This window comes from Danio rerio, chromosome 7 (assembly GCF_052040795.2).
Source record: "Danio rerio strain M-AB ecotype USA chromosome 7, GRCz13ab, whole genome shotgun sequence".
NCBI lineage: Eukaryota > Metazoa > Chordata > Actinopteri > Cypriniformes > Danionidae > Danio > Danio rerio.
In genome coordinates, this window is record NC_141027.1 from 73559080 (window position 1) to 73585000 (window position 25921).

At 36.7% G+C, this 25921-nt stretch overlaps 3 protein-coding genes across 7 annotated transcripts in view; 1 reads left to right on the forward strand and 2 right to left on the reverse strand.

Moving 5' to 3' along the window:
• The window catches only part of pkd1l2b (polycystic kidney disease 1 like 2b), a 57265-nt gene extending 32875 nt beyond the window's left edge, over positions 1-24390 (forward strand). For all 5 annotated transcript variants that reach the window (XM_087262123.1, XM_087262124.1, XM_087262125.1 and 2 more), the window contains 17 exons: positions 1989-2090; positions 2176-2354; positions 3488-3634; positions 6403-6602; positions 7170-7393; positions 10405-10962; positions 12889-12988; positions 13112-13252; positions 15488-15673; positions 15765-16095; positions 16984-17117; positions 17203-17330; positions 17457-17617; positions 19496-19706; positions 21825-21926; positions 22000-22131; positions 23981-24390. In XM_087262123.1, coding sequence (XP_087118249.1) covers positions 1989-2090; positions 2176-2354; positions 3488-3634; positions 6403-6602; positions 7170-7393; positions 10405-10962; positions 12889-12988; positions 13112-13252; positions 15488-15673; positions 15765-16095; positions 16984-17117; positions 17203-17330; positions 17457-17617; positions 19496-19706; positions 21825-21926; positions 22000-22131; positions 23981-24088 — 3144 coding nt within the window. In that variant the 3' untranslated portion in view covers positions 24089-24390. The remainder of the gene's footprint in view (positions 1-1988; positions 2091-2175; positions 2355-3487; positions 3635-6402; positions 6603-7169; positions 7394-10404; positions 10963-12888; positions 12989-13111; positions 13253-15487; positions 15674-15764; positions 16096-16983; positions 17118-17202; positions 17331-17456; positions 17618-19495; positions 19707-21824; positions 21927-21999; positions 22132-23980) is intronic.
• The window catches only part of znf143a (zinc finger protein 143a), a 705859-nt gene that overhangs the window by 65467 nt on the left and 614471 nt on the right, over positions 1-25921 (reverse strand). The gene's annotated exons all lie outside the window — the stretch shown is intronic.
• Positions 24267-25921, reverse strand: part of psmd7 (proteasome 26S subunit, non-ATPase 7) — a 6905-nt gene continuing 5250 nt past the window's right edge. The window contains 1 exon segment of the mRNA NM_199789.1: positions 24267-25182. Coding sequence (NP_956083.1) covers positions 24729-25182 — 454 coding nt within the window. The 3' untranslated portion in view covers positions 24267-24728.

Below are 25921 nucleotides of genomic sequence, written 5' to 3' on the forward strand. Positions count from 1 at the left end.
CGCAAATCCACCAGAGGCCAGTGTACAGATCTCAAATTTCTCTTGCGAGTGCCATTCGTGCCTGCTCTTCTCACATAAATCCACTAGATACTTTATATTTGCCATGATGACTGTACGTAATGTCTTGCTAGATTTTCTTCAAGATACTAGTATTCAGCTTAAAGTTACATTTAAAGGCTTAACTAGGCAAGTTGGGGGAATTAGACAAGTTATTGTATAACAATGGTTCGTTCTGTAGAAAATCGAAAAAAAAATTGCTTAATCGGGCTAATAATATTGACCTTAAAATTGTGTTAAAAAATTAAAAACTGCTTTTATTCTAGCCAAAATAAAACAAATAAGACTTTCTCCAGAAGAAAAAAATATTATAGGAAAACTGTGAAAATTTCCTTGCTCTGTTAAACATCATCTGTGAAATATTTAAAAAAGAAAAAAAAAACATCCAACCCAGGCTCATTGTGGATATGTACCCCTGTATACATTTCTGGAGAACGCGAAATATGTCTCAGGAGCTTTTTTGCAGTTTTGTTTTCGCAAATCCAACAGAGGCCACTGTACAGATCTCAAATTTCTCTTGCGAGTGCCATTCGTGCCTGCTCTTCTTACATAAATCCACAAGATACTTTATATTTGCCATGATGACTGTACATAATGCCTTGCTAGATTTTCTTCAAGATACTAGTATTCAGCTTAAAGTTACATTTAAAGGCTTAACTAGGCAAGTTGGGGGAATTAGACAAGTTATTGTATAACGTTTGTTCGTTCTGTAGAAAATCGAAAAAAAATTGCTTAATCGGGCTAATAATATTGACCTTAAAATTGTGTTAAAAAAATTAAAAACTGCTTTTATTCTAGCCAAAATAAAACAAATAAGACTTTCTCCAGAAGAAAAAATATAATAGGAAAACTGAAAATTTCCTTGCTCTGTTAAACATCATCTGTGAAATATTTAAAAAAGAAAAAAAAAACATCCAACCCAGGCTCATTGTGGATATGTACCCCTGTATACATTTCTGGAGAACGCGAAATATGTCTCAGGAGCTTTTTTGCAGTTTTGTTTTCGCAAATCCAACAGAGGCCACTGTACAGATCTCAAATTTCTCTTGCGAGTGCCATTCGTGCCTGCTCTTCTTACATAAATCCACTAGATACTTTATATTTGCCATGATGACTGTACATAATGCCTTGCTAGATTTTCTTCAAGATACTAGTATTCAGCTTAAAGTTACATTTAAAGGCTTAACTAGGCAAGTTGGGGGAATTAGACAAGTTATTGTATAACGTTTGTTCGTTCTGTAGAAAATCGAAAAAAAAATTGCTTAATCGGGCTAATAATATTGACCTTAAAATTGTGTTAAAAAAATTAAAAACTGCTTTTATTCTAGCCAAAATAAAACAAATAAGACTTTCTCCAAAAGAAAAAATATAATAGGAAAACTGAAAATTTCCTTGCTCTGTTAAACATCATCTGTGAAATATTAAAAAAAGAAAAAAAAAAACATCCAACCCAGGCTCATTGTGGATATGTACCCCTGTATACATTCCTGGAGAACGCGAAATTTGTCTCAGGAGCTTTTTTGCAGTTTTGTTTTCGCAAATTCACCAGCGGCCACTGTACAGATCTCAAATTTTTCTTGCGAGTGGCATTTGTGCTTGCTCTTTTTGCATAAATCCACCAGAGGCCGCTGTCGACTGACTGACTGGCTGACTGACTGACTGACTGACTGACTGACTGACTGACTGACTGACTGACTGACAGACTGACTGACTGACTGATCCCCCCACCCTCCACCTTTCCTAAACCCAACCGATAGTGTTTTCAAAAGCACAGATTGACAAATTTCCTTGCTCTGTTAAACATAATTTATGAAATGAAAAAAATTAAAATCTATGAAATCTAAAAAAAGAAAAAAAAATCACAGGAGAGCTAATATTTTTGACTTAAACTGTATATTATATTTGATATACTGCGTTTCATCCTCCAAAAGGTAAAGGTTACTGTGCTAGATGATAATGATCCTTTTGCTGAGTACTGCTACTTGGTGAAGATCAGCACTGGGCATCGGCCGGGATCTTCCACTTCATCACGGGTTGGCATTTGCATGCATCATAAGCTTTTCTTCAGGAAATATGAGTGTACCATACAAACTTTATAATGTCATTTCCACTCTTCAGGTTATAGTGACTGTTCAGGGCATGGAGGGAGACTGTGAGCCCCATCATCTGACTGACCCGGAGAAGCCTGTGTTTGAAAGAGGAGGAGTGGATCTGTTTTTACTGACCACCCCTTACTCACTGGGAGACCTGCAGAGCATCAGACTATGGCATGACAACTCCGGAAATCATCCTGCTTGGTAAGTTGGTGGTAAACAGTTCACAAATGGACCAAACATAAATACATATATACATATAAAAACATATAAATGCACATACATTTAAAAAAAAATCTAAATATTAAAAACTTTCAAGGATTTGAAATTATAATGACCGTTGAATGCATCATAACAGAAAAGAGTTCATTATACAAAATAAAGAACTTTACATCTAAATATCTGCGGAAAACAAAACAAAAAAAAAATAACCTACTCAACCAGTTTGAAATTATTAAACCAGTTTTTTATTATTAATATGCATAATAACAGTATTAACAGTGCTTCTAAGTAAGGGATAATGTACATCCAGTCGGTTGTTATCGCAGAATAAACCCAGACAGGTTTATCAGAAACCTGACAATGTAATGAGTCGCGGTACAACGGAGATGTGGATTCAAGTGCAGTTTATTAAGGCAATTGTCAGGCAGGTGAAAGGTCAAAACAGGGACAGACAGAAGCATGCAGATAATTCAAAAGCATAGTCACAGTACAGGCAAATGGTCAGGACAGGCAGCAAAACAACGTAAACAATAAAACAAAGCAAAGGTCCCAACACGACAAAGAAACCGCTTGGTTATGCTCACTTACAGTTTACAAGACTCAGCAAAGAGTGTGTGTGAATTAAATGTCTTTATAGTCCTGGTAATCAGTCCATCATGAGCTGTGTGTGTGTAATCAGGGCGAATCAGGAACTGGTGCGTGATTGCAAAGATTATGGGAGTTGTAGTTCATATAGTGGCAGATGTGTAGTTCTCGAGCGATCTGCACAGGCTTGATCGCTGGAGATAGTGGCAGACACAAAGGGCAAAGCAAACAAACAAAAAAAGGCTGCCGGATGTAAATTATCTGGTTTATTACATGACTTCTTGCCACAAAACTAAACAATTATACATAAAATATTAATCTGAGCAGCAATAATTTACTATCCACTGAATAAAATCTTTAATCAAAAATCATACACTTTAGGTACACCTGTAACATTTTAATATTATTACTAATGTTCATTACATTTATATAAAGTACAGCTTTGTAAAGATTTGATGATTTGAAGAGCAAGATACATCCTATAAAATTAAACACACTCCTAGACTAAGTTGATTTTTTTGTTTTCTCAGGTTTGTCAGCACAGTAGTGATAAAAGACCTTCAGACTGAGCAGAAGTGGAATTTCCTCTGCAATTCGTGGCTGTCTGTTGATGTGGACGACTGTACTGTTGAAAAGGTGTTTCCTGTAGCTTCAGAGGTGGACATGAAAGGCTTCAGGTGAGCTCACAGTGCTGCTTTCTTAAAGAGCAGGTCATTTAAAGTGTCTTAGTATTATGTTGGAGTCTCCTACAACAGATTTAAATGCATCTACTGTAAGGTCAGAAGGTCAACATTGTATTTATCCTGAAAATGTGTTTGATGTTATTTGGTGGGAGAAACTGAATATTTCAAAGTTTCAAAACAATAGCTTGGCAAAACGATTAACACTTTCAAAGCATTCAAAACACATGTAAATGTGACAAAAGCTTAGGCAAAACAGATTTATTGTATGTGAAAGTACATGCATTTACTAATATGTTTATATAATTTTTACTTTTACTCTTCATATATTTTTTTATTTATCATTAATATTATTATTTTATTTTATTATTTATTTTTTATATGGTTTTACTTTTCTTTTAATATCGTGTGTGTTATTATCATACATTATTATTTTCTATGTTTGAATCTGATTTCTGTTGTACATGTTAAAAGCTACTAAAATCAATAAAAACAGTGTTAAAAAAATAATCTAAAGAACCTTTAGGGCCAAATTTGACTGAAGGTATAACACAATCAGTGATTGCATCATAAACGACGGCATATTCTTTGGGGGGGGGAACAGGAAAAGAAAACTGATACATACATTTTTCATATTTAGCCGGCAGCTAGCTCTCTGCAACTCTCACATGGTCGCCCACTGAAGCTAAGCAGGGCTGCGCCCGGTCAGTACCTGGATGGGAGACCACTTGGGAAAGCTAGGTTGCTGCCGGAAGTGGTGTTAGTGAGGCCAGCTGGGGGCGCCCAACCTGCGGTCTGTGTGGGTCCTAATGCCCCAGTATAGTGACGGGGACGCTATACTGCTCAGTGAGCGCTGTCTTTTGGATGAGACGTTAAACTGAGGTCCCGACTCTCTGTGGTCATTAAAAATCCCAGGATGTTCTTCGAAAAAGAGTAGGGGTTTAACCCCGGCATCCTGGCCAAATCTGCCCACTGGCCTCTGTCCATCATGGCCTCCTAACCCTCCCCATATCATGATTGGCATATCATCACTCTGTCTCCTCTCCACCAATCAGCTGGTGTGTGGTGTGCGGTCTGGCGCAAAATGGCTGCCGTCGCGTCATCCAGGTGGATGCTGCACACTGGTGGTGGATGAGGAGATCCCCCCCATTGTGTAAAGCGCTTTGAGTGCCCAGAAAAGCGCTTTATAAATGTAACGAATTATTATTATTATTATTATTATATGGAAAAAGGGACACCACATCTAAGAGCTGACTAATTAAAAGTATATTTTTATTAAACCAGTTATTTAAAAAAGAGATTTATTTTTATATCTAATATTTTTATTATATTTTTATTCCAAATAAAACAGATATGTGGAGAAAAATAACCATACCCCTCTTAACGTTTGTTTGCTACAAGGGAATGATGCTCAATAAGAAAGCCCCGCCCCCTACTCAATATTCTGTTTTATTTGGAAATTCATTACCATAATAAAAAGTTTCAGCACTGTTGAGTTAATACAAACTTTAAAGGGTCACGAAACACCAAAACACAAGTTTTGAGCTGTTGACAGTCGTATATGTGTCCCACACTGCTATAAACACTATTAGGACACCTATATTTCACAAAAAAGTAAAAACTGGTTGTTTTTGCGTTATTTTGAGCAAATTCGTACTTCCAGTTAGAAACGAATTTTTGAAGCTGCGTCACGTCCATGAGATCTTAGCTCGTATCCCAGCGTGTAGACTGGACGTCTGTGCCTGAGTGTCTAGTATTACGTCTTCGAGTGTGCTGCATTAATGCATGAGTAAAGCTTGGTTCAAACCAATCAGCGTGCTCTATTATGCAACTTCATTAATATTCATTAATGTTACATGTTGTTTTAGACGGCAGACACACCACATTGTGTTGGCAAAACAAGCGAGCAGTGTTGCTTTTTTCCTTTGCTGCAGTGAAGTTTTGTTTTCATTTTCTCTCCGTGAGAGCGCAGCTTGACTCACCTGTGGATCAGTGCATGCAACGCTCGACAACAATAACTTACGTGTCTAGGAACATTGTTTACCCGAGAGCTTTTTTTGTCATCTGCAAATGGAGATCCGGATTCGCTGCTCATCTCCTCTTAATAAAGACGCGGTTCTAGTTGCTGCGGATTGTCCTGTCTCTACAGATTTGGTAAGTGAGCGACCAGTGCTCTTTGTTTATTGAGTTTATTCGTATCGAACTACACCGAGTGTAAACATGTAAGCACCACAACCAAACTATTACCGTCGTGTAGGATTTTCACCGCATTTTGTGACCGGAATAACACACGCGGCATACCTGCCGAGTTTTTTTTTCTCTCATTCGCCGTGCGGTAGTAAACATTGCATGAAAAATACACGCTTCCAGCAGTTCCTCGAATCAAATATCTCGTTGTCGCGAGGGGCATGAATGAATTCCCTGAATGAAAGAGCCAAACTGCAGTTAAAGTCCACCATTTAATAATTTGGCAAATAATTCAATTACAGATGTCCATGTAAACACAGTCACTTTCTCCTCTGTGTGTGTGTGTGTGTGTGTATTTTGCCTCTGAAACTCACTCATGCTCAAATCTCAAATCGACACATCCACACCATCCCTCTTTTGCCTCTCCAACACTCCCACCTAAACAGAGCTGGGCACGCCCCCTTTTCTGACTTTTTCCAAAGTAGAGGTGTGACAACATCTTGCTGAAACACGGGGGTCTCATGGCCCTTTAACAAGGAATATTTAAAAACACAACTACTTGATTTTCTATGTTGCAGCAATGTGTTCTTCTCGAAGACGACGACAGACTTCTGTGACAAGCACCTGTGGTACTCTGTGGTGTGTCGACCGGTCAACAGCAGCTTCACCTGTGTGCAGCGCGTCTCCTGCTGCTTTTCGGTGCTGCTCTGCTCTATGTTGACCAGCATCATGTTTTACGGGATTCCCACTGACCCCTCAGAGCAGACCATGGACATGGGTATGGATAAAAATAGTACTTTAAGGTCTCGTGAGGTGCTTTGAAATGCACATTTTTTTATTTGATGTTTGGCATAATCTCAACTGAAAAATCTCTAAGAGAGGCCGGGACATAGAGTAGCTCCTCCCCTTTGGGGTGGACTCATTTATGTCGAGCACTTTATGCAAATTAATACGAACATATCATATAAAGGCAGCATGGTGACATAGTGGTTAGCGCTGTCGCCTCACAGCAAGAAGGTCGCTGGTTCGAGTCCAAGCTGGGCCAGTTGGCATTTCTGTGTGGAGTTTGCATGTTCTCCCTTTGTTCGTGTGGGTTTCCACCGGGCACTCCGGTTTACCCTACAGTCCAAAGACATGGTTGTAGTAGTGCATGAGTGTGTCTGTGTAAATGTGATAGTGTATGGGTGTTTCCCAGTACTGGCTTACGGCTGGAAGGGCTTCCGTTTGCATAAATCATATACCAGAATAGTTGGTGGTTCATTCCGCTGCATGAATATTATATAAATATGTTTGGACAGAATATTGCTTGCTTTTCATATGTTTTATTTGTCTTTTGTTCTAAAAGGTCAGATTCAGCTGACCTGGAGTCAGGTGATGATTGGCTTCGAGAGCACCCTGCTTGTGTTTCCAATAAACTTGATAATTGTGGGAATATTCAGACGGACGCGTCCACGAAAAAAGACGACAAAGAAAGAAAAGCCACAGAAGAAGTCTGAGCCTCCTCAAACGGACAACGACATCCAGAATGAGTTTGATCAGAACAATTTAACAGAAGATTTCCTCATTAAAGTAAGTCTGATGTATGTTGTTCATTTTTATTTTGATGAAGTGCTGTTTGTTTCAGCAATTTAGCTTGCAGTGGTAAAAGTTTGTGGTAATTGTTTTACCTTGATATAGACACCAAAAATTGCTTGGTTGTCTTAACCCAATGCTTAATCAAGTTGGGTTAATATTATATCAATAAAATGTAACAAAAAACCCAACGTTTTATCCATAATTGACCCATTGGGTAAATAAAACCCAATGTGTAACAGAGGCCAGCTAGTAAGTGCTGTGCAGGTAAACCTCACTCCTCTGACATCTGAAGGTGCTCTTGTGACAGATGCTAAAGGCCATGAACTTTAGCCTCCTTGTTCGAGCAACCGACTCCCATGCGGAAGGTCATCGGTTTGATACCAACTCGGAGCGGGTTGGGTGGCGTAAGACTGGCGGGGTTACACATGCATATACTGTACATTCTCATGCACACACTGCATAAAATGCTTTTCTTACTTAGATTTTTTGTCTTGTTTCTAGTCCAAATATCTAAAAATTCCTAAATCAAGAAGAGTTTTCTAGACAAGCAAAACATATTATCTTGTTTTGAGAAATAATATGCCAATATTAAGTGAGTTTTTCCTTAAAACAAGCAAAATAATCTGCCAATGGGGTATGCAAAATAATCTTACGTCAAAAGAAAAAACAAGATTATTTTGCTTACCCCATTGGCAGATTATTTTGCTTGTTTTAAGGAAAAACTCACTTAATATTGGCATATTATTTCTCAAAACAAGACAGTATGTTTTGCTTGTTAAGAAAATGCTTCATGATATAAGTAATTTTAGATATTTAGACTAGAAACAAGACAAAAAATCTAAGCAAGAAAAGCAGTTTTTGCAGTGCAGTATTTAAATCTTTTTAAAGTATTTAAAGGTGCTAAGAATATTTTATGGTTTTAAAGCAGATTTTTATGCTTCATTGTGAAAAAATAATGCGATTTTAAATAACAAATAATGTTTGTTTGTGGTTTTGCAAAACTGATTTTTTTAACAGCTGTTATTTCAGTCTTAGTCTATTTTAAAAGAATCTTTTCACAGTATTTCTAACATGCTACCGCGCTATTGTCCTCTGATGCAGCAGCCGAATTTAAACCTTTCGAGAAGATTTCAGTGAATTTTATGCATTTGGCAGCATTTTTAGAGCCCTTTTTTGCTTTCTCTGAGCTTTTCGACACCACCTTTTTATGGTCCGTCTCTGACAGTTATCACTTACTGTTTGTTTGACATTCTTGCCAGATCTTAATTACGTCTGCGTAACCGCTGATTGGGTCGGACTGGGTTGGCCAATCTCAAAACCAGCCAGATGTCATGGTTTGGGCCAAATGCTTTACAATTATTATTATTATTATTATTATTATTATCATTATTATCATCATCATCATCATCATATTCACATCTTGCAAGAGATAAATCTGCCTGCATGTAAAAGCAATACATTTTAAAAAATTTAATTTAAAACTGAGCGGCCCACAATGAAAAAATGGTCCAGCCCTTCTGGCATTTGCCAGAATTGCCAGATGGCCAGTTCGCCCTGCACTTATCCCAATGATTGGGTTAAATATGCATATTTGACCCAATGTTGGGCTATTACAACTCAGCATTTTTTAAATGAATACGATGCTGTACATAATGTATCTTTCTTATCACAGTTGAAATTTTACATAATAATTTTTTTAAGTAACATCATAAAAATCTTCTCATTTAAAATGTGTGATCAAATACTAATAATAATACTTAGAATTTATTTGTCTTATAGTGATTTACTGAGGACCTAGTAATAGGCATTATTATCTTTTGTACATATTATATTCATTGTTAGTATAAAAACACAATTAAAGCAGCAATAAGACAAGAATAAGGTGATGCAGTGGCGCAATAGGTAGTGCTGTCCCCTCACAGCAAAAGGTCGTTGGTTCGAGCCTCAAAATGAGTGAGTTTGAGCCAGTTGTACATAAGGAAGCGTGTGTGTGGAGTTTGTGCTCTTCTGTGTGGAGTTTGCATGTTCTCCCTGCATTCGCATGGGTTTCCTCCACACTCCAAAGACATGCGGTAAAGGTGAATTGGGTAGGCTAAATTGTCCATGGTTAATGTGTGTGTGTGTGTGTGTGAATGAGTGTGAATGGGTTTCCCAGTGATGGGTTGCTGCTGGAGGGGCATCTGCTGCGTAAAACTTATGCTGGATAAGTTGGCGGTTCATTCCGCTGTGGCGACCCCTGATTAATAAAGGGACTAAGCTGAAGAGAAAATGAATTAATGAAAGACAAGAATAAAAAGTGGGTCCGTGCACGTTTTGTTCATTTGTTTTCCATTTTCAAACGGAATAAAGGAAATTGAGAAAACGGCCGTTTTTTCGTTTTTCTTTTGCTCACGAGAAAATGAAAAAACGAGATTTTGGCTGGATTTTCGTATTTTGGTTTAGGGTAGGAAAACGGATAAACGACTTTAAAATTCATTTTACACATGTAGGCGGTGCTGAAACGGTCCGTGTACGTTTTGTTCATTTGTTTTCCATTTTCAAACGGAATAAAGGAAATTGAGAAAACGGCGTTTTTTTCAATTTCCTTTATTCCGTTTGAAAATGGAAAACAAATGAATAAAACGTACACGGACCGAAGTGACCATTAAATGCCCTAACAGTAACTCATAATGGCATGTAAATCAGTATCTACGTAAGCTTGTGATTTCTGATTTCTAAACTAAAGTGTTAAATTTGTATCAATTAATTTTATTCTGGAAAAAGTCTTATTTATTTTAGTTTGTTGGAATAAAATTATCTTAGTTTTAATATAAAATAATGATCAATTAAAGCCTTATTAGTGACTGTTATTGGCAATGTAAGTCCCTAACTATGTAAGTGCACTTATTAGTCAATAATAAGATTGTAATTTCTGATTTCAAAACTAAAGTGTTCAAAATGTCTCAATTTCTTTATTTGTTATTATTATTTTGCCTTAACATACATGTCTTATGATATTTCATTAGGACATCCAGAGAATCACGTACCTGTTTGCACATGCCATGAGATGCCCTTTCCCGAAAACTGAGATGATCTCTCGTAAATCAGATGTCAACACTTTGCTGTCGGAGTTGCAGGCCCTCATCGAGCAACAGCACTTAATACACAAAAACAAACCCTCCTCCGTTTTCCCGGCCTACACCTATCATCTGACCAAACAACTTAAAAACGTGGAGGGAGAGGTGAAGCTGCTGGGGCCTTCGGGATTTTCCAGGCCTGGGTGCTTCATTCAGGTTTTACTGCAGGTGCAGGACATGTTAAAAATGCTGGAAAGTCTTGTTTCATCTCTACCTTTCGCTGAGCAGCAAACCAGCAACTCCAAGCCCAAAAAGCACGGCTGCCAAAAGGATCCACCCTGGTGGTTTGTGTATGTGGGTTGGGTTCTGGTCATAGGCACCAGTGTGATTTCAGGTTACTTCACGATGTTGTATGGACTGAAATATGGGAAGGATCGCTCTGTCAGCTGGATAATCTCCAACGTCACAGGCTTCACGCAGAGCCTCTGCTTCACCGAGCCTGTAAAAGTAAAGAAACTAATCACAATATAATATTTGGAAACACAAATCCAGTCATAACAGTAAATTCTTTACAGTTGAGATTTATAAAGTACTGTGCAAAAGTCTTAGCCCCCCGGTTACATTTGTTGCTTTAGTGAGAGTATAATAACATTATAAATGACTTTTCATTCTCTTTATTAAAACACAACCAGAAAATACAGGTTCTAGTGGGAACTTTTGGGTGTGATTATTTAAGAGTTAGAGAAAGATGGAAGCATCAATGAAAAATCCTGGATTTTCTTTCTTGATTATATTTTAGCCAGAACGGTTTGTGGGATTGTGAATGCTGAAAAGTTCCGACTTAATTTGTCATGTAATTCCTACTAGAAAACACCTAATTTGTAATAGTTTTTTCTTTCAGCACGACAAGGATCCCAAACACACTGTAATGTAATCATATTTGAAGAGAAAAACATCTGATGAAATGAAGACAGTCATGAAATGGCCTCCACAAAGTCCAGACCTGAATATTATACAGTATGCAGTATGTATTGGCAGTATAAGATTCACCTGAAGAAGAAAAAAACAACAGAACATGCTAAATCTAAGGAAGAACTCTTTAAAAAGCTGAAAGATGCTTGGTATTACATAGCACATAATTCAGAAAAGATTCAACAAAAAAGTTCAAGCTGTTGCTTTTGGTGCTAAAGTTAAACACACTTTTGATGCTAGTCTTTTGAGTCCAAAATACATTTTGTTCTGAATATTGTTTTCTTTTCGCTTATCTTTTGTTTGTACTGTAAATTAGGCTATAGTTCACCCAAAAATAATGACCCTGCACGTACTACATACCTTTTAGCTGGTGGTGGCCTAAGACTCTTGCATAGTACTGTATTTCTTTAGGACTAAACCATCTTTGTATTGATGTGTGTTTTTTTACAGTAGGACAACATCTGGAAATTTGAAATCAAACCAAAATATTTAGAAAATCACATTTAAAATGGTCCAAATTAAGTTTTTAGCAATGTATATGACTAATCAGAATATTAATTTAATACATGTACAAAATGTATTCATTGAGCATAATGTTTATCATGGCTTTTTCTACAAGTATACTCATGCAACCTACTGAAACATTCCACTTTAAACAAAATAAAATAAATAAATAAGAAAACACAGCTATTTTACAGCTCCCAACAGTTAAGCAGGTGAGGTTTACTATTTTTTAATCTATCCAGTCAATCTCCAGGACTGATGGGGGCAATTTTAGTTTAGCTTAGCATAGATAATTGAATCAGATTAGACCATTAGCATCTCATTCAAAAATGACCAAGGGTTTTTTTAATAGTTTTTTTCCAATTTAAAGCTTGACTCTTTGTAGTTATATCCTGTACTAAGACCGACTGAAAATAAAAAGTTTCTATTTTCTACAATAGTATTTGGATGCAGCATCTCTCAGCCATGCAATGTCAGACACAATGCACTTAATGGAACCAGTGACGTCATTTTGAGGGGTGGGGTGGAGTTAGGTGAGTCCATTAAAAAGCATGGCATACAGCTCAGATTGCATCTGCATCAGGTCTGCATCCAGACCCCTGATATGCCTAGGAACTATAGTCTCATTCAGGCCTAATAATCAAGGGACTTAGCTGCCATATCATGGCTGCAGCAGGCGCAATGATATTAGTTCTGGTCACACTGTAAGAAATCATCGAAATGATTAAAATTCTTTGGTCATTTTAATTGAGATGCTAATGGTCTAATCCAACACAATTATCTATGCTAAGCTAAGCTAAAAGTATTCCCGGAAATCGGCTGAATGGATTAATAAATGGTTTAACTCTAGACGACTTGTAAAATGATTTCTTTAAGGCTGGTTTTGTGCTCCAGGGTCACATTTTATATTCAAAGTGATGTCGTTCTGATCGTAGGATTGTGTATTTCATTTGGCAGGTTGTTTTTATAGGAATTTTCTTTGCATTGGTGATGAAAAAGGTTGAAGCCGAGGATGAAGAAGTTGATACTTTACAAAAGAAAACAACCGCTGGCTCAGGTGACTTCACTTCACTTCATATGTAATGAGTACTAAAAAGTAAGCTTAGTTGGTCTTTGAGGTTCCGTATAAAGAACTTTGTATCTCATAAAGCAGATGTGTTTTCAATTTGTAATTCTACAGATGGTCTCAGTGAAGTGTGTTTTGCTCAGAGAGACTGTACACAGAGCTACTATCAGCCTCCACCTCCCGGCGATATAGAGAAGCTCAGGAGAAACATGATCAAACAGCAGAAAGCACAAGCTCTCGTCATGGAGGTTCTGAGTAAGAAAAACAGCCCATTATTTCAAAACAAATAGCAGAAGCGAACAAGCATTTAAAGACCTCAGTTTGCTTTATGCCAAAAGATGTGTAGCTTTGCTATGGACAAGGACGCAAAGACTAAAAGCTACTCAATGGATAAGACAAATGTTGTCAAGTCTGCCATTAGAAAAAACATCTTTTAGTTAGTTAATTAGTTAGTTAGTTAGTTAGGTCACACTTTACAATAAGGTTCATTAGTTAATGTTAATTAATGCATTTACTAACATGAACAAACAATGAACAATACATCTACTACTGTATTTGTTTATGTTAGTTAACGTTAGTTAATGAAAATACAGTAGTTCATTGTTAGTTCATGTTAACTCATGGTGCATTAACTAATGTTAACAAGCATGGACTTGGATGTTATTAATGCATTAGTAAATGTTCAATTATGATTAATAAATGCTGTACATGTGGTGTTCATGATTAGTTCATGTTAGTAAATGCATTAACTAATGAACCTTATTGTAAAGTGTTACCGTTAGTTAGTTAGTTAGTTAGTTAGTTAGTTAGTTAGTTAGTTAGTTAGTTAGTTAGTTAGTTTTAGTTAGTTAGTTAGTTAGTTAGTTAGTTAGTTAGTAAGTTAGTTAATTAGTTTATTTATATAGCACACTTTTTACAACACAACGGTGCCCAAAGTGCCGAACACAATCAATACTAAAAATAAAATCTACATCACATACAATTAAAACATAAGACAAACCCCTCAACATTAAAAAGGCTCAAATACTAACGAACAAAGATGGCGTTTCAAATGCTTTTTAAAAACAGAAAGAGTTGGAGCATGTCTGATGTGGGGTGGAAGCCCGTTCCAGAGTTTTGGGGCAATAACAGCAAAAGCGCGATCCCCACTTCGCTTACGCCGGGACCTTGGTATAGAAAGAATAAATTCATCAGAAGACCTCAGTAACCTGCCAGGATTATATACATGTAGCAGGTCTGAAAATTAATGGTGCCAGATTGTTTAAGGATTTAAAAACAAAGATTAATAGTAAAATCAATCCGTGACCTAACAGGCAGCCGGCCCAGAGAGGAAAGAACTGGCGATATGTGCTTATACTTACATTTTGTACTAATTGCAATCTATTTAGGGCATTTTGACTAATACCCACATAAAAAAAAAAAATGCAATAGTGAAGTCTTCCCAAAATAAAAGCATGGATCACCTTTTCAAGGTCATTAAAAGAGAGAAACGACTTTACTTTTGCCATAAGTCGTAAATGGGAAAAAAAAACTGGATTTAACAACTGTATTTACTTGTTTGTTAAATTTCAGATCACTATCGAAATGAAATGTTTCTAACAACAGGTTTTTGAAAAGTGGAAAGCTCATCAAAACCTAATTAATGCAGAGGGTTAGGATCGCCAAACCAGATTATATACTTTATATAGACTTATATACTTATATAGATTATATAGACTTATATACTTAAAGCTAAACAACGTTTATTTGAAAAGATATGGAGTCCTTTCATTAGTTACATCAAAGAAGTGGAATTAGCAAGAAGTTGATGAATAATGTTTGATGGATAATGCAGTTCCAGCTTTATAGTTCTGTATTGATACATTCTTTAATACATATTTGCTGTACCTAGTACTCAGTATGATTATAATTGTCATGTTTGAATAGATTACTATTAATGACAAAAAGGGGAGCAGTTTTACTTTTAATTTAATTATTTATTTTTTTGTTGTTTGTTTTTTTGCTTTTAGTTTTTATTATAAATATATATACATCCTCATATTTTGTATAATTTGTAAATGCAACAATGTTATTATTGTTGTAAAATGTTTGTAAATTGTTGTATTTCAATGTGTACAACCTGAAAACGAAAAATAAAAATATTATGGAGAAAAAGAAAAAAAAAGCCCATGTCAGCAATGTTAGCCAATTGTTTTTAACAGTGTTTATTTAGTTTTTAGTTTTATTTAATCGCAAGTATTTAATGATTTTGCTCGAAGAAAAATGGATTATTCAAAAGACATGCAGCTTATTTATCTTTTATAAATAATGAACCATCTGTATCAACTCTTTTCATATTATTGCTGATATGTTAATATTATATATGCTTTGATATATGCTAATATAGCATATGCTATATGATATATGCTAATATATAAATTTTTTAAGATGGGTTTTTGTGAATAACTGTGTGAATGTACAGCGGTTAACAGACCTGTACTTTCCCTGCAGTTTTCCTGGGGTTCTTGTCTATGCTGCTGCTGGTGGCATATGGACAGCAAGATCCAAATGCATTCTACCTCACTCAGCACATCCAGCAGAGCTTCAGCAAAGGCATTTCAGACAGTATGAAGACCAATGATGTGTTTGTCTGGGCCAACACTGTACTTCTCAAAAACCTCTTTGGACAATATCCAGGTACTTGCATTATCTTGACCTGTCCATGAATGTAACAATCTTCTATAAAGAGAGTGTCATTTGAGGTTGATGTGTGTAATGTATTTTTTAGGCTTTATAACAGATGGAAACTCCAAACTTGTCGGTAACGCTCGTATTCGACAAGTGAGGGTGAAGAAAGACACTTGTAAGGTTGCTAAAGTCATGCTTCACACTGTTTCCCAGTGCAACACTCCTTACTCATGGGGAAATGAGGACATGATGTCTTACGGTCCTGGCTGGGAAGAGTTTAATTCTGTGAATGGCTCTGAGGAGGGAATCACAGCATGGCAATATCAAAGCCAGTCCACACTCAAAGCACTGCCTGTTTGGGGTTTAACTGCACTGTATAGAGGAGGAGGGTATGTTATGGACCTTGGTCCTGACAAGCAAAATGCTACCATGTGAGTAAACGCATAAATAAAACCTCTGTTTGATGCATTGCATAATGGCTTAATTATAATATATAATGCTATATATATATATATATATATATATATATATATATATATATATATATATATATATATATGTGTGTGTGTGTGTGTGTGTGTGTGTGTGTGTGTGTGTGTGTGTGTGTGTGTGTGTGTGTGTGTGTGATTGGCTGATAGCCGTGTTATATTCTGCAATAACAGCACTCGTACAGCCTCTTTACTCTTGTGTATTACTCCGCCCACATAGTGTGCCAAGCAGAGGAATAAACTCACTACAGTTTGACAAATATTGCAGCTGTTGGACAACAAAATGTATTTTTGAGGCTTTTTTTAGTCAAGAAATTTGTTGTTTAGATTGCAACTATGCAGTTTATTAATAAGAATAGTGCCTATTTTTATATATCTTGAATTTTTTTAATGCAGCGCAATGACATCCATCAGCCTGTTATTGAGCAAAGCAAAAACAGTTGACGTTGTCCATCCACAAGATGGCGACAGAGATTGTATAATAAGCCTTTAGAGGAGAAAAGATTGACGCATTTTCAATTTCATTCGAGAACCAGAAAGAACTGTTGTATAAAATATATATTCATATAAACTAAAGATAAAAATAAGATGGGGCAGCATTTGAACAAACCAAATTTAAAGATGTTATGAAGACCCGCAACCAAAAATGTCATCATTTGCATGTAATTTAATGTTATTCAATTTCTATGTATTTTATTAATGAAGTTAAGCCTCTGCAATCAGTTCACTTATCTATAAGTATTTTTTTACAAATATTTTATTTACATAAAAAGCTATTATTTTTTGTAAAGTATAAGTATTAACAGAATGATGTCTCCCTTTAACCAACAGGAAGCTTCAGTATCTGTTTAACTCCACCTGGTTGGATGAGTACACAAGGGCGGTTTTTGTAGAGTTTACCGTGTACAATGCTAATGTCGATCTCTTCTGCATTGTCACGCTGATATTAGAGAGCAGTGCAGTGGGTGAGGCAAAACAATAATCATTCTCATTCATACAAAACCTTCCTGTTTCATGGCATATCTGAGCTGGTGCTTCTGATTTTTCCAGGTGCATTTCAGTTTCGCAGTGTGTTGCAGAATGTCAGTCTGTACAGCTCTGTGGGCAGCTTTATGTCCTTTCTCATGGCCTCGAGGGTTATTTACTTCCTCTTCGTTGTCTACTACATGTTTTTGCAGGTCAGTCTCTTGTTTATTTGCATCATATTAAGTTATGTAATTAATCTCTTGTGGCTTTCGTGCGATTCTTTCTTCATTTTTAACATACTTTCCGTATTAAAGCGCACATGTTTTGGTGTTGAACAGGGCAAGCTGCTGAAGAGGCAGAAATGGGCGTATTTCAGAAACAAGTGGAATCTGTTAGACATGGCCATCATCATTTTAAGCTGGAGTTCATTGTCACTGTTCATCCAGAAAACCGTACAGGGTAACATAGACATCCAATACTACCAGAAACACAAAAATCAGTAAGTATGAGGAGTGAGTGGGTAGTTTTGACAAATATGAAATAAAAATATCCTTTTTCTTGTTGAAATAATTAGTTAAACAGATGTATACACTTGCCGGCCACTTTATTAGGTACACCTTACTAGTGTACCTAATAAGTGTACCTTAATCCTTTGTGGCATGGATTCAGCAAGGTACTGGAAATATTCCTCAGGGATGTTGCTCAATATTGACATGATAGCATGACGCAGTTGCTGCAGATTTATCGGCAGGACATCCAAGAAGTGAATCTCCCGCTTCACCAAATCCCAAAGGTGCTCTATTGGATTGAGCTCATTGGATTGAGCTATTGGACTGAGACCATTTGAGTACAGTGAACTCATTGTCATGTTCAAGAAACCAGTCTGAAATGATTCGCACTTTATGACATGGTGCATTATCCTGCTTATCCTCAGAAGATGGGTACACTGTGGCCATAAAGGGATGGGCATGGTCAGCTTCAATACTCAGGTAGGCTGTGGCGGTACTAATGGGCCCAAAGTGTGCCTAGAAATTATCCACCAGACCATTACACCACCACCACCACCAGCTTGAACCGTTAACAAAAGGCAGGATTGATCCATGCTTTCATGTTGTTGACGCCAAATTCTGACCCTACCCAAATGTTGCAACAGAAATCGAGACTTATCAGACCAGGCTACGTTTTTCCAATCTTCTATTGTCCAATTTTGGTGAGCCTGCATGTGCGAATTGTAGCCGCAGTTTCCTGTTCTTAGCTGACAGGAGTGGCACCCGGTGTGGTCTTCTGCTGCTGTAGTCCATCTGCTTCAAGGTTTGACATGTTGTGTGTTCAGCCACATTCAAAATCACTTTAATGACCTTCCCCATTCTGATGCTCGGTTTGAACTGCAGCAGGTCGTCTTGACCATGTCTACATGCCTAAATGCATTGAGTTACTGCCATGTGATTGGCTGATTAGAAATGTATGTTAACGAGCAGTTAGACAAGTGTACCTAATAAAGTGGCCGGTAAGTTTATATATTAGCACTGTCACTGCACAGCAAGAATCCAATGGTTCAGAGTCCAGAATGGTCAGTTGGCATTTCTGTGTGGAGTTTGAATTTTCTCCCCGTGTTTGAGAAGGGTTTCCTTTGCGTGCTTTAGTTTCCATATAGTGATTCCCAAATTTAGTCTTGTATTTCATTGCAACCAATACAACAAACATTATTTTATGTGTTCCTCATGATTTGAATTGTTTGTTTGTTTGTCTTTTGAAAATAAACACCTGTTGCCATTTAAAATAATGTTTAAATAATGATGAAACAGGTGATTGTAATTATGATTTAAGAATCGCCAGTTTGCCAATAAATACCCAAAAATGTTTCATGCATAGGAACTTGATACATTATTGTCACTAAAACCATCGCTGCACCTAAAATGGCATAATTCCATACTTTATAGTATGTTGAAAACCGTATGCGAGCCGAGTAGTATGTCCGAAAGCTTAGTATTTGAAAAACAGCATGCAAGAAAAACCCAGATGACCTACTAATTCCAGCCAGTTGCATTTCTACCATCACACATGACAAAGGTGAATATAAATACACTCAAAAATATTGTGTGCTGTTTAATAAAATAGCCACAGTTAAAATTAGGCCTGAGGTATTTAATTAATGGTTTTACAATTTTCTTTTTCATTTATAAGAGCTAAACTTTATAAGGCTATGCTTGAGACCGTCAGTTTTGAGATTAGGCTCGAAAATGTAAAAAATATTATAAAAGCAGTTTCTTTTTTTATCGTGGAGAAATCGATATGCAACGTCACGTCAACAACACAAATGTTTTCTTTAAATGTAGATAGATAAATTGAAGATGGTAAAAATGGTATTGTTCTGCAGGTTTCCCAGTTTTCATGACACCGCTGCCGTGGATGCTACGCTGAGATACGTGATGGCGTTTTTGGTTCTTCTGGGCTGTGTGAAGCTCTGGCATCTGCTAAGACTCAGTCCTAAACTGTACGTCATCGCCTCGTCACTGCAGCGCGCCTGGGACGACATGTCCACCCTCACTGTGGTCATCTTCATTATCCTCCTGGCCTATTCTCTTGCTGTAAGGCCCAACTACTTTACTGTTGGCAAACGTAATCCCACAGAAAATACTGACCTGCACTATATTTTACATATTTTTTGGCATAAAAAAATCACTCAATCAAGAATCCCATAATCAAGAATTATGTGCATTGCTTAGCAGTTTTGTTATTCATGACCAAAACAGTTAAAAATATATATATTAATTGGATTTACTCATTTCTTTTAAGGTAAGTGATTGCAATCAATTTATATTTGCTGACTTTAAACAAATTGAATTTAGTAATGTTCAACTTAATTTGTTTAAATTCAGCTCATATAAACTGTTTTGCAAACACGTCACTTAAAAAAATGAGTATATCCGATTATTCCTTTTTTTCTGTGTATATTATCCTTTAATCACCAAAATAAAAAGGTCAAAGGCATATTTCCCATCTTCCTGTGAGCCAGCTTACAACAATTCTTTCAATTCTAAGCCAATTTGACATGCATGACATCACCTTATGCTCAATTTTGATGTTAAGATGGCGCCGAGCATGGCCGCCGTGTTGCGAGCTCCTCTAAGCTTGTCACTCATCATAGCACAAGTGCAGCTGCTGATGATGTGACAATAGAATGATTTAATTTGATTTAAAAATGGATTATGTCCAAATACAGAAGAAATTTTATCTGTGGGGGTGTTTTACTTCATCTAAACAGAAATTCATTTAGAGCAAAATTTGTACACTTGTACTGATGATTTTTTTTAGTCATTAAACTTGATCTTCAGTATTTTCTCAGATTCTCCACAGTAGCTTCTACTGCTCCTTTTGGTTTTTAGTCTATAATAGGAAGAATGTTTTGGCCATAATATGGATCCCAGTTGTAAGAGCAACAAATAATAACTTGACTTCTAGTTGATCATGTGGAAAAGTGGCAGAAGGTCGATTTTTCTGATGAATCATCTGTTGAGCTGCATCTCAATCATCACAAATACTGCAGAAGACCTACTGGAACCTGCATGAAGCCAAGGTTCTCACAGAACTCAGTCAAGTTTGGTAAGGGGAAAAATTATGGTTTGGATTTATATTTAGTAAGGGGGTGTGCGAGAGATCTGCAGTGTGGATGGCAGCATCAACAGCCTGAGGTATCAAAACATTTGTGCTGCCCATTACATTACAAACCACAGGAGAGGGCAAATTCTTCAGCAGGATCGCGCTCCTTCTCATACTTCAGCCTCCACATCAAAGTTCCTGAAAGAAAAGAAGGTCAAGGTGCTCCAGGATTGGCCAGCCTAGTCACCAGACATGCACATTATAGAGCAAGTCTGGGGTAAGATGAAGCGTTGAAGATGAATCCAAAGAATCTTGACCTCTGGGAGTCCTGCAAGAACGCTTTCTTTGCCATTCCAGATGACTTTATTAAAAAGTGATTTGACCAGAGATGTATGGATGCAGTCCTCCAAGCTCATAGGAGACATGTTCAATATTAACTCTTTTTCCACTGCACCATGACTTTATATTCTATACTGGACAATATTTCTGTTAAGTAGCAAAACTTTTGTCTAAGCAAAGTTAGACCTTACTGTCCTAATTAAATAATTAAAAATCAAGGCATGATCATATTTTGTTTTGGTAAAATAAGTGTAATAGCGGCCTTTGCCTTTCATATAAGCCACTTCTGATACCAAGTGATCAACTAGAAGCCTATATATATACTATACACTATAGTGACTGTTAAGTTTTTTGACTGTGCATAGCTATGAAAACTATAGCTCAATTTCTCTGAATTCTAGATTTATAGTGTTATACGTGTTTGGGTAAAACCTTTTTTATTATTATTCTTTAAGCTATAGATTAACTTATTTCCAAATTTAAAATAAATCATTACAGATAAGTAAACTTGTCCACTGATGTCAGAAAATCAATCAATAAGTCAATCAATCAAAAAAAAAAAAAAAAAAAATATATATATATATATATATATATATATATATATATATATATATATATATATATATATATATATATATATATATATATATATTTGGAAAAATAGCTGCAGCTTATATGGCACTTGTTAAACGGCTGCCCCATAGACATAGATATTGTAGCTTCATTTTATTTTATCTTATTAATATGATTGATTTCATTTTCATTAGTGCAATCTCATATTCGGATGGGAGCTATACACATACAGAACTCTGCCGGACGCTTTTACTGCGATCTTCAGTTTGCAGATAGGCATCTTCAATTACGATGAGGTACGTAAAACATCATGAATGACCAGACTGGGAAAGCTTTTGCTTCATTGCCGCTGTCATGTTACCTGTACAGGTGATGAATTCCAACCCTGCTCTTGGCGCTGTCATCATTTCCTCTTGCGTCCTCATCGCTACATTTGTGGTACTGTCCCTCTTCATCTCCATCATCCTAATGGCAGTTACTGAGGAACGGGAGAATCACCAGGTCACTTTTACATTTTACATTTGCAACTATTTTGAAGGCCCTGTTCAGACAATCTTTTGACTAAAGCAGCTTAAAGGGTTAGCCATTCCAACTCCCTGAGACACTTGTTTACCTTCCAATTACCTTCCAAGCACAAATTAAGATATATTATGGGATGTTGATCTCTGCTGTGTCCACTTTTGATGTTGAAATTTCAACTCAGCAGTTTAACAAAGTGACTTTTATTGACATTTTAGTAGTTTGTGACAAGATTTTGTTGACAAGAAATAATATATAGAGAATTAAGTTAGTTAAATAACAGAAAATGTACCGGCAGCTTATTACCAGGTTTTTTGCAGCATAATATACAACAACAACCGTATTAAAAATGTTCAGAAAAGTCACTTTTTCAGTTTTCAAGGTTGGAAGAAAGACAGAGGTTCAATAATGCAATTCAAAAACAAAAATAAATGGGGTGGGGAAAAACTTGAATTACGAAATATGGAAAATCTCATAATTGTAGTGCAGAAAAGAAAACAAAACAAAAAAAAGACAGTCAAACATTCCATACACTATATACACTCACCGGCCACTTACTAGTACTGGGTTGGACCCCCTTTTGCCTTCACAACTGCCTTAATCCTTAATGGTATAGATTCAACAAGGGACTGGAAAACTTCCTCAGAGATTTTGGTCCATATAGACATGATAGCATCACACAGTTGCTGCAGATTTGTCGGCTGCACATTCATGATGTGAATCTCCCGTTACACCAAATCCCAAAGGTGCTCGATTGGATAGAGCTCTGGTGACTGTGGAGGCCATCTGAGTACAGCGAACTTATTATCATGTTCAACAAACCAGTCTGAGATGATTTGCGCTTTATGAGAGGGCGCGTTATCCTGCTGGAAGTAGCTATCAGAAAATGGGTGCACTGTAATTATATGGTCAGCAACAATACTCAGGCTGTGGCGTTGACATGATTCTCAATTGGTACTAATGGGCTCAAAGTGTGCCAAGAAAACATCCCCCACACCATTACACCACCACCACCAGCAGCCTGATACAAGGCAGGATGAATCCATGCTTTCATGTTGTCGATGCAATATTCTAACCCTGTGCAAATAGTAGCCTCAGTTTCCTGTTCTTGGCTGACAGGAGTTGCACCCGGTGTGGTCTTCTGCTGCTTTAGCCCATCTGCCTCAAGTTTAAATGCGTTGTTTGTTCAGAGATCTTCTGCATACTTTGGTTGTAACGAGTGGTTGTTTGAGTTACTGTTGCCTTTCTGTTCATCATGGCAGCATTTATTAAATGTAAAAAAAAATGTAAAATTGTTAAGTATTTATTTATTACTTATTGTATGTAGTTTCAAATGACATTATTAGTCCAGTCATTATTGCTTTTATTACTATTACCAATAATAATAATAATACAAATTAAAGTGGTTTATGAAGGACCATGTGACTGAAGAATGGAGTAATGAAGCTGTAAAATCATCATTATAATTACTGAATAAATGATTAAATTAAATAATAAACTACTTTTGAACAGTTATTTTATAGTGCAATAACGTTTCACAATTTTACAATTGATACTGTATTTTGCAGCCTTGGTGAGCAGAAAAAGCTTATTTTAAAACATTTAAAAGCCTACTGACCCCAAACTTTTGACTAGTAGTGTACTCACTGATGATCAAGGTGATTGGTAGTACTCAAGTGAGCCTGCGTTATTAGTTTATGAGTAATCTAGGAATAACATACCTTGGAATGTCGTAAATCAGAATCAATTATTCCAGACAGCCATGTAATATGGAATTATAACTTAGTTTGTTGACTATTGGGAGAACTGATCTTACTTTTCTCATACGCAGCCTTCAGAGGAAGAGGAAACCGTGGAACTGGTAATGATGAAGATAATGAGCTTTTTTGGAATCAAAAGCAAGAAAAAAGAAGAAACCGATCATAATCCCGGTCATTGACGTGCTAATACAAGAAGACTCCATCATCTAGTGTCTTATCCTAATATATTTACTTTGTAAACATCAAGAAATTAAAATGTATGCATGATATCTGCACATATTACCTTTCTTCTAAAATGCTTAATGCAGTTTTGTGTAAGCTTTCATTTCATTTGTGGGAAAAATCAAAACTACCATATTTATTATAAAGCCGATCTTTTTATTTCTGATTTCGCTGAAAACTAGACATGTTTTGCAGATGTGCTTTGGTTACTGTACACTTTGCATGTAGTGAACGAAATAAAACAGGTTAAGCTGCATGAGTTTGTTTGACATTGGTTTTTATAATAATAATAAAAAAAAAATCTCATCAGTGTAAATACAAGGATGCGGCTGCAGTTGGACTTTGCTTTAACACCTGTCTTGATGGTCTAATAATGGTGATTATAATGTTGAATACATCAACCTTGGTCAAAACAGAAACATCAACCATCAGAGGGAGATCTGAATGAATCGCAAAACAGAAAACGAGTCCTTTATATCAAAAAGACAGACACAACGGCTGATTTAGATAGATTTTTTGTTTTAAACAAGAGAAGCAAACAAACGCAGACTTCCTCGTTATTCAGCCAAGTTTGTGTAAGCCCAAGTTCATGCCAGTTTATTTCTTATCCTTTTTGTCTTCTTTCTTGGCTGAAGCGTCCTTTTCCTTGTCTTTGTCCTTGTCTTTATCCTTCTCATCCTTCTTTTCTTTCTTGCTGTCGTCTTTCTCCTGGCCTTCCTTCTTCTCAGCGTCGCGGTTGGCGATTTTGTTATTGATGAGATTGTGGAGCGCCACTACGGAGCGGATGAGCGAGGCCAGGTAAACCACCAGCATCTGATCGTTGGTTTTGAGATAGAAGGCCTTGACGAACTCCTGCAGGTTGACGTCAGGCAGCAGGTTGAACACGTCCTGGAGCTGGTAGATGATCTGGTGGTTGATGGGTAGTTTGCCGGTTGCAACTTTCTCCAGGTAACTCTTGATATCCAGAAGTTTGGAGTTGAGGCCCTTCAGACCATGCACCTGATTGGTGATGCGCTGCGACAAAGTGCCAACCGTCGTGTCCTTGATATCGCTGGAAGAAATCATCATTTGTTTAACTCGGCGTTTCTCAAACTACTTCTGCCAATCACCCCTTTAAAAGTTATGAAGGATTCCCAATCAGCTAAACAAAACGCTAATAAACTAGGGTTTGAATTAGAACCATTCAAACTGACTGAAATAGCACTACTTTTTAGGAAAAATGCTATCAAATAACACTTCAAATGTTTAAGTATAATAATGTAGCTAAGGCACCGTTTACACCAATACGCTTTAGTTTTAAAACATAACTTTTGCTATATTTACGCCTTCCATCCATTTTTACTATCAATACACTGTCTGCGCAATAGCCTAGTGGTTAGCACGTTGACATATGGTGCAGTAGCACGTCAGAGCATCCCGTGTTCGAATCCCAGCTCAAGTACATTTCCCTACCCCATCCCCCCCGACCCCCCACCCCCCTCTCTCCAACTTGCTTCCTGTCTAAATATTGTCCTATCTAATAAGGGCAAAAAGGCCAAAAATAAAATCTTTGAAAAAATAAATAAATAAAAAACTATCAATACACTATTGGTGTAGGTGGTTACATAAATTAAAAATATTAACTTTGCACTCAGCCAAAACAAGTTACTTGAGAACAAGTAGCCTAATAGATTCAAAAGTCAAAAGAGCCATTAGATAGAGACTAGATGAATTAAATATCACGTTTAACAACTATAACGAGATGAGATCCAGCGGATGATCCTTGATGAACTGTATGACATGCGCTGCTC